This window comes from Belonocnema kinseyi, chromosome 2 (assembly GCF_010883055.1).
Source record: "Belonocnema kinseyi isolate 2016_QV_RU_SX_M_011 chromosome 2, B_treatae_v1, whole genome shotgun sequence".
NCBI lineage: Eukaryota > Metazoa > Arthropoda > Insecta > Hymenoptera > Cynipidae > Belonocnema > Belonocnema kinseyi.
In genome coordinates this window covers 110,704,476-110,714,046 of record NC_046658.1, presented here as the reverse complement: position 1 = coordinate 110,714,046, position 9,571 = coordinate 110,704,476, and the positions used below count along the sequence as shown (strand labels likewise).

Below are 9,571 nucleotides of genomic sequence, written 5' to 3'. Positions count from 1 at the left end.
ATAGAACTCGATCACGCAAAAAACTCCACACAACGTTAGGAACACTATATACTTCGAAGCTTATTGTAATATGTTTGCACTACACACGCGTCCAACCAACACAAGCAGGCACTGTCCACAGAAAGAGCTGGGGGAAGAGGGAGGGGATGAAACTGAATAGTTCCTTTTACTAAACGGCGAGGTAGAGTAGTTGTATTTACTAAACGATGATGCAGAGAAGTTGCTTTTACTATACAGGTAGTCAAGGCCCGTACTACGCTGTTTAGTAAAAGCAACCCAATGAAACTAAACAGCGTGTAGTAGATTTTAACCATCACGTAGTTACTATTACGATACTTTAGCTTACTAAACGGAAATAGTAGCCTATACTACAACAGTTCTCTCCGTGTAAGTTATCATTTGGCATTAAAAAAAAAAATTTGCTATTTATCTCTATTATCCTCTTATTATTTCATGAAATTTAGAGAAGGGTGCCAACGATTGGGGGGGGGGGGGTGCTAGGAATTTGTGCTTAACTCTATTCATAGAAAACTAAAACACAACCTTTTTGGAAAAAGCGATTTTTTAACGAAATATTTCAGTTATAAACTCATTAGCTAAATTTTCAACGAAAAGGGACAAATTTTCAAGAAATAAAGGTTCTTATTATAAAGAAAAAAGTTCATGCAACTTGTTGAATTTTAAAGTCAAAAGACGAATATTTTCGATCAAACTTTCTAACCAAAAAACGAAGAAGCTTCGACTTTCATCTTTCTCTTTTTCTATAGAAAATTCACTTTAGGAGTGATATTTACTTGGTTTAAAAAAAAACAATTTTGCTATATTTTTAAAGGTATAATTTATTTAGCGCATATAAGATCTATAATAGGACTTTGGATATGTTATTCCTAAATCTAAAAAGATCTATACCAAAGTTCACTTTATTTGCACTTCTAACGAAGTGCTGTTCATCCTTTAAAACGAAATTATTGACACACAAAGAGTTACAGGACGTTTTTATTTGTTATTAAAAATTAAATAAGTAAGAACTTACTTTCAAGCTATTGCTTTGCATTACATACAGAGAAATGAGCTAGGTCCAAGCATTAAGTCTGAGCCAATAAAATGCATAATCGAAATTTGGACTTACACCCTTATGCTCTTTATATTTTTATGCTCCTCTTTAGGAAACTCCCAATAACTAAGCTTGAAAATTCTTAAAATAGGATAAGGAACATAAAGCAATATTCATTATTGCAAAAGTAATTGAAGTTCAAAAAAATATTGAAACTATTTATTGACCCAAAATCTTCATACAAAGATGACTAATAAAAAAACCATACTATAAAATAAAAGTTATAATGAAAACTCAAAACATAATATACAACTTGAGGCATTTACATTAGAACAGTGCATTTGATAGATGTTTTTTGTTGCAATGGTCTATTAATGACCAGGGCAGTATCTGGGCTTTGATTGCGTGTTGCATTTTTTAAACTCTCCGTCCACTCTTATACGCTTTATTTCTGAAATAATTATTTGAATTTATTATCATCTTAGACAATTATACAGTAAACTGAAGAATATTTTGTAACTATCTAATGACAATGATTTCTTAACTTTTCAATAATTGTTATCTTTATTTCTATTTGCCAAATATTTCATGTTATACAGGCCTTGTAAATCGTTTCAACTTCTCGTTTGCAAATTGATATTATTTTCTGTTTCAAACTTTTCAAAACTAATGAAAATATTTTTCTGTGCAACTTACGAAATCCTGTACATTCTGCATAGCACTGAATTTCTCGCCCGTTGAGATATGTGCATGTAAACTTTTGATTAGGACCTGTTGTACCACAAACTGTTTGGTCTGAGATGACTCCCGTTTCCTAAAAACATGTATTTTTTCAATATTTAATTGTTTTATCGAATCAAGTTTCTAATTTGAAAAAATAAAATTTTTTTATGCTCACTTTGCAGTGCTTACATTCAGACATCTTTTCAACATAAAGATCCTCGTCCTGGTCGTTATCAAGAAGGGCAGGAGTATTATGAAAGAAATACGATTTATGTTATCATGATTATTATAGATGTAGACTTTCCCATAATTGTATTTTATTCTAATTTAGAGAAAGTATTGTTTATTTTAAATAGAGTAGAAGCTGCGTTTATTATAGGAAAGTCAATTTCTATTCTGAATATATGGAATGCAAGAAAACAATCATATGGATGTACTTTTTATAGATGTTTCAAATTTCATCGTTAACTATAAAAAAGGAAAATAATATATAATAAACTCACTAATGATCCACCTTCACACTCATCGACATTTGTTGATAAAGTTGTCACTGCTTTAAAACGAAAATATATCAAAACCATTTTCCAGCATTAATTTTTTTAGAAATATCAATTATTTTTAAGTCAATACATTTTTTATCAAGTGTGGACTGTAGTGAATAAAAATGATCATTTCTAATATATTTTATCAATAGAACTTGACTTACTTAGTAAAAACGCTAATATAAGTTTTCCCCGCATGTTGTAGAATTGGATAACAGTTGGACACAAGTTTTTCTGAATATTTTGACGATATGAACGCCTGCCAACAGCGCCGTGCTATATACATATAATCTGTAAAACAAAGAAATATGTGTCACAATACTATTTTGAAGTCATCATTTAAAATGCTCAAGAGCCAAACACGTAGCAGTCGGTAGATAAAGCAAATGTTGACTTTATCACGATATAAAACAATAATATAAGCTGCCTAGCGCGCTATGCTATAAATTTTGAACTGAAATAATGGGCCAGCAGTTACAAAAATAAGTTTTTAACAAGGTAGTTCATCTTTAAGCCCGGAAAGACAAATTTTTAAACAGGAAGAAAAATTTTCTACAACACAGTATATATAATTAGCAAACCTGAAAATATTAACCTTCTATTAAAAAGAGCAATTTTCAAACAAATAAGAGATGAATTTAAAAGAAAAAAATGATAAATCTTGCAATAAAAATTAATTTTGAGGAAGCCCTCACAGCACTTGATAATGGCGGGATATACCATTTATCCCCCAGAATATCCTGGGCATATCCCAGGAGATCCTAGGGATATTGCGAATAATATCGTACATTGCGGAAATCGTGATATCCCTGGAATATCCCAAGTATATCTCAGAATATCCTTAGGTTATTCCATTAGTGTCAAAATTTTATAGGCCAACGATGACCGCAAGACATCCCAGTTCTATAATTTAGTATATTCCTAGAAATTCAGATACATCTACTGCCAATTACATGTATATTCAATTGCATCAATAAAATAACAAATAATTTAACAACATTAGATATTTTTCAAAGATTTTATACAAGGTACAACATTATAAAGTACAGTTATAAAGTAACAAAAGTCAACCATTTCTCGAATACTCGATCATAATCTATTCTCACTTATCTTATATAAACCAACTAGGTACACATTAGTTTGATTGCATTTTGTCATAAAATCTGGTTTCGCCCTTGAAAAGTCCGATCTTTAAACTGCGCAATTATATGGTTACAGATACAATAACAGCCCAATTTAAAGTTTTTAGAAAGTGACATGTTTTTTATTGGGAGTAGGCTGTTATTGATTATGAAAATTATTCGCGGTAATATTATTACCGTAATAATATTATTAATAATAATAATAATATTATTATTAAATTATAAATATAATATAATATAATAATAATTTTCAATAAACAAAGATTTTTCTGTAAAAAAAAACAAACATATATTGTTTAAAAAGTTGAAAATCTCATCAGAATTCACTGGGAATCCCATTTAACCATCTGCCATCTATGTCCTTTGGAGCTGTTATTAAATTACGTAACGGATTATAGGTCTTCTCCAAGAACCCAAAACCCCCGCAAAGAACCGTAACCGTGATATAATTTATAATAATAAAATCAAAAAGTAGAATTTTTAATAAATAAATATTTTTCAAACATGAAAGAAAATAATGATCCCTTAAATTGTTGAATCTTCAACCCAAAAAACGAACTTTCTCTATAGAAATTAAATTTTCAACCGAAAGAAGTGATTAAACTCTCAACCAGTCAGTTAAATTCTTAATTAAAAAATATTATTCTTAAATAATAAAAAAAAAATAATTTCTCAAAAAAGTAGTTCAACCAAAATTCCCAAAGAAAGTTGTTGAATCCTCAAGCAAAGGAGATTAGTTTTGAGTAGAAAAGTTTTATTTTTATCCAGAAATATGAAATTTCTACTAATAAAGTTGAATTTTTAAATAAAAAAGAGAAAATTTCATAAAAAATATTGAATTTTCGTCAAAAAAAAGATTTCAGTTGGTCTTTTCAATTTGCAAATATGAGTTTTAAACAAAAATTGGATTTTATATGAGATATTTGAATTTAAAAAATAATTATTTTTCAATCAAATTGTGCATTTGACTTTTTAAAACAAAACTATGAATTTTAATCAAAAAGTAAATTTTCTATGATTCTCTAGCAGAAATGGAATATCTATATTTTAGGTAAAAAAATTTTTTTTAACAAACAATCCCAAATGAATTTTCAACAAATATGTTCAAATTTTTAAAGAAATTTATTAATTGTTAATTAAAATCATGCATATTCAATAAATAAAAATTTCAAACAAACAGTTGATTTTTCAGCCCAAAAGATGCATTTTGTACAAAAAGAATCAAATTCGTAACAAAATAGATGATTTTCAATTAAAGAAGATAAAAGTTTCAACAATAAATAATATGACATTTTATTTTAAGTTGGGAAAACATGCCTTCAACTAAATAAAATACATTTTTAACATAATGTTTTAATTTTTTAATAGAATTTCCAACCTAATAGTTGAATTTTCAACCAGAAAGGGCAGTTTTCTACCAAAAAGACAAATTTGCAAAAAAGAGATCAGTTTTTAACTAAAAAAGGTTATTTTTCAACAAAAAATGAAATAGCGTAATTTTCAGTTCAAGGAAAAACTTTTCAAGAAAATAAAATACATTTTTAATCAAACAGTTAAATCTTCCATCAAAAACTATTTAGTTATATTTTCAAACAAACAAATGAATTTTCTACGATAAAGATTGAATGCCCATAAAAAATTCGACAACAAACCTCTAATAGTTGAATTTTCAACAAAAAAGTGAATTATTCACCACAAAAGACAAAGTTTCAACCAAATAAAGAGATTTTAAAATAAATAGTCGAATTTTCAGTTGAAGAAAATTGATTATAAAAAAAACTCGATGTAACTAAATTTTTAGTTGAAAAATTAATTTAAAAGGAACCAAAGCAATTGATTTGTCACCAAACAGTTGAATTATCAAATTGAAGAAGGTAAAGGTTCAACCAGACCTAGATCGAATAGTTAACAAAAATTATAGGATACGTAGCGTGTGTTTTATTCGTGTAAAATAACATTAAAAGTAAAAAAGGAAAGAAAATATTTTGAACGAAGAATACAAGCTAGGAAAAACAAATAAATGAAAGTTTTTCACCGAAAAAAGAGTAAAAACTCTGCTATGAACCATTTTTTATGGAATGAGTAGTTTTGGTTTTAACCCACAAAAATAAAAAATAAAATATGACATTTTTGGAGAAACAACACAAGCTATTCAAAAAATAGAATGATCAAAAGTTGCTCTTCTAAAAAAGAGTGAAATCGAATCCAAATTTGTCATGAACAATTTTTTGATAGGACTTGCACATTTTGTTTTAATTCTTAAAAATAAGAACTACATATTTGTTACTAATAATTATCAGATAAGATGAGTGCGTTTTCTTTTAATCGTAAAAGATCAAATAAACACGACATGGAAAAAAAATGAAAATTCAAAAGTTGGGCAACCCAAAATCATCTATAATTTCGTTGTAAACTCTTGTTTAAAAAATATATTAAAAAGAAAAAAATTTAGATTTGAACTCGAGAAAGGATATTTTGCTCTCTGATTTGTATAAAATTATCTCACCGGATTCACTAACATAAAAAATATTGTTAGCAAGTATTATTCATAATTGTTATGAATAAATAATCATATGTAGCTTTTTTTAAATAACTTAATGTAACAAGTAGAAAATTCTCATCTTTTTTACAAAAAAAAAACATGTCTTTCTCAACTCATATGCATCGTAATAGTTTATTAAACTTCTTCTGCTACGAAAAATTGTTAACAGTTAACATTTTTCCTTGCTATAAGTAATGAGTGTTTAAAAATAGAAAATTTGCACCTTTTCCACCGAAAGAAATTCTGTCTTACCTACTACACAAAAAACTCTCATTTTAAATTTGTTGCAACTCAAATATGATTGGTCTCAAAATGAGAATTTCCAGTCTCATATTTATTTCTATGTACGTAGGCATCTAGGGGAAATTATAATTCTGAGACTGAATTTTGGCTCATTTTTTGTAGATTGGTGGAGTGCTAAACAGCGAATTTACCAAATTTTCAACTTTCTTTCATTCAACACTGCGAACTAATCACTTTAAAAAAATTATAACTTCCTGATACAACTTGCAAACCTTTGGGAATCGGTTAATTTTTGATCTTTTTTATTAATATTCTTCGAACGCCCAGGCATCAATTTCGATGCGGACGGTGATGACTTCTTTTTTACATCCCGGCATTAGTGGTTTAAATGTCATGTCGGTTTTGACTAACCTAAGATTTGGAAATTATACTAGCCCAAGTACAATTTTTATTTCAAGACCCTAATACCCACTGGTAAATAAGAGGAAATTAAAAGTTAGATAATTATTATTATAAATTACCTGCATGGGAAAGAAATCGGTTAAGATGGTTCGGAGATGTTGAGAGAATGCCAAATGAACGACTAATGAAACAAGTGTATCAAGGTAAAGTAAATGGCAGCGTGCCCAGAGGTAGACCGCGGAAAGAATGGTTAGAATGTGTGAATGAGACCTTACTTAGAAGAGACATAAGAAGTCACAGAAACTCGATAGCCTGCATGAAAAAATGCATGGACATAAAAGAAGCTAGAGAAGTATGCCAGGACAGGAAAGTATGACGGCAAATAGTTAATAAAAAGAGTGTCAGTAGAGTGAATGACGCCTGAAACAAAAGACCTTGGCCACTAATGGACCCAAGTGGGAAACCTTACATAACGACTTCGTGAGGTTCTTCGCTTGGGGTGATTGCTAGAGAGATTGATCAGCAACCTGGGTAGGAGCAGTGTTGCAGAACGAACGTGTTATTTACTTAAATAGCACGAGAATTCTGGATCAATCTCAAAAATCTCTATCCCTTCCACACAGTACTCCTTTCCCCTACAGAGTGAGTCACGCCTACCCCGAAAGGGAAATGGCTTAATGGTGTAATAATAAAACCTGCTTATCAACATCTGTTTCACCCAAATAACGCCCGAAAGAACATCTTGACAGGTGACTGACAGTTTGAAGACAACACTTCACGTTGTTCTGAATGAGGAAAAGCAGTCTCAATATAATTAATTTCCGCTAGATTCTCATAATGAATTTGTGTAGCTCAAATTTGTTCCAACTCAATTGGACATCGGTTTCGGTGTACTTTCGAGGATCGACGATTTTCTGTGTATTTATCAAAAGAGCTTATCAAACTTATTTTTTGCAAGATATTTTCAACATTTCAGGTTTATCTTTGTTACTGACAATTCAAGGTAGCAAATAGAAAATGTTCATATTTTTCCCTGAAGAAATATTCTTTCTTATCTTATACGTATCATAATCGTTCATTTAACTTATTATGCTGGAAATTATTGTCTATGATAAAAAAATTCATACAAAATATAAGTTAACAAACAGAACCTACCAGAATTGAGAATTTTTTCGATTCTTTTTAGCCTGATAAACTACTTCTACACAAATAAGATGGAACTACGTTTTTTTTCGAGAAAAAGGGACAATAATTTTTTTATTTATCAAACTTAATTATTTATAAAGAAACATAATTTTCGAGTTCTTAATATTTTTCAAATTCATTATGACTGAAAAGAAAATTCTACACATATTATATTCAAAGAATTTTTTTCGCAAAAAATATAAATATTGTCTTTTCCCAATTTATATTATTCATAACAAATGCAAACGATAATTATGGACAATAGATTTTAGCTTATTTGGTTTAGAATTCATTTCTTAGGTTTCAAATTGACCAATTTTGCTAAGAAGTCATAGTATTTGGTTAGAAATTCAACTGTTTTGTCGAAAACTCGTCTTTTTGCTTGAAAATTCAATGTTGTGAAAAGTTCTCCTTTTCAGTTGAAAATTCGTGTATTTTGTGGAAAATTTGAATGTTGCATAAACTTATTCTTCTTGGTTAAAAATTAATATTCATTTTAGAAAATTGATCTTGTCAGTAAAAAGCTGAACAATAACAATTCATTTTTTGTTGAATCTTAATTTTGATGTTGTTCAAAAATCGACCTATTAAAAATGCATCGAATTTGTTAAAAATTCATTTCTTTGCTTGAAAACCTAATTTTTTTAATTTTCTGCTTTTGGGTTTAAAATTTAAATACTTTAAAAAATCCACCGTATTATGTGATGAAAAATTCAACTATTTTCCCGAAAATTCATTATTTTCGATTGAAAATTCAACCTTTCAATTTTTAAATCTTTTTTCTATGTAAATTAATTTATTATGGTTAAAAATTTCAGTATTTTCAAAAAACTACATTTATTTTTTTAAATATGTATCCTGCTAGTTGAAAATATATTTCTTCCTTGGAGATTTGAACAATTTTGTAGAAAATTCTGTTTTTTTGGTTGGTTAAAAATGAACTTTGTTTGTTGAAAATTGATTCCTTTCACTTAAAAATGCAACTATTTGTTCAAAAACTTATTTTTTTCTTAGAAATATTCATTTGTGATTTCGTTGGTTTTTTTGTTTTTGAAATTTTGACCTATTTTGTGAAAAATTCCAGGGACTATTTTTAAGCTTTATATTAAGGAGAAAAACTAAACTTCTCACCCAAACCTTACAATTTCATTAATTTGGTTATATTAAAATTCACATTATTTAAATATTTAAAGAAAACGCACCTTTTAGATTTGGGAATTTTTTTCTTTCAATTGCTGAGTTTGAAAAGAAACTGAAAAAATGTGTCTCATAAATTTCAAAGTAATAAAAATAATACTATAGAACTTTTTAATAGCATTGGAATAGATAAAAAATATTGCTATTGGTCATACATTTTTTAAAAGTAAAAAGTTTTATGGCATATTAAATTTAACACAGATTAAGAATTTTAGAAAAAAAATCGTATATTTTTTGAAAATTATTTTTCATTACTTTTTTATTAATATATATTTTGCAATTTAAAGTTATATAAAGGCAGAGATTTCTTGTAGCAAGAATACATTAGTGACCAGGACAAAGTTGTGGATCTGATTGCTTGCTGCATTGTCCATTCTTTGTTTTTACTTCTGAAATAATGATTGATATCTATTATTATTTTAGACAATTATACACAAAGCTAAAGAATATTTTATAACTATCTTATGAAAATAATTTATGAATTTTTTAATCATCTGGACACCAAAAAAGGGTTTTTGACTACATGATTATATATTTCCTA

The 9,571-nt window shown here is 28.1% G+C and overlaps 1 protein-coding gene across 1 annotated transcript; it reads right to left on the bottom strand.

Moving 5' to 3' along the window:
* Positions 1 to 1,245: 1,245 nt before the first annotated feature.
* Positions 1,246 to 9,095, bottom strand: LOC117167951. Its single transcript, XM_033353216.1, has 6 exons — positions 9,036 to 9,095; positions 2,484 to 2,610; positions 2,281 to 2,330; positions 1,953 to 2,000; positions 1,751 to 1,868; positions 1,246 to 1,505 (listed from the first exon to the last, which is right to left on the bottom strand). Exons 2-6 carry the CDS (start codon positions 2,515 to 2,517, stop codon positions 1,426 to 1,428), a joined length of 330 nt encoding a protein of 109 aa, XP_033209107.1. The 5' UTR covers positions 2,518 to 2,610; positions 9,036 to 9,095; the 3' UTR covers positions 1,246 to 1,425.
* Positions 9,096 to 9,571: the final 476 nt, after the last annotated feature.

Coding starts and splice junctions, on each gene's coding strand:
- LOC117167951 (XM_033353216.1), bottom strand. CDS start 2,517: ATGCGGGGAAAACTTATATTAGCGTTTTTACTAA. Junction 2,331..2,483: donor TATATTAGCGTTTTTACTAA/GTAAGTCAAGTT, acceptor TTCGTTTTAAAG/CAGTGACAACTTTATCAACA. Junction 2,001..2,280: donor AGTGTGAAGGTGGATCATTA/GTGAGTTTATTA, acceptor GATAACGACCAG/GACGAGGATCTTTATGTTGA.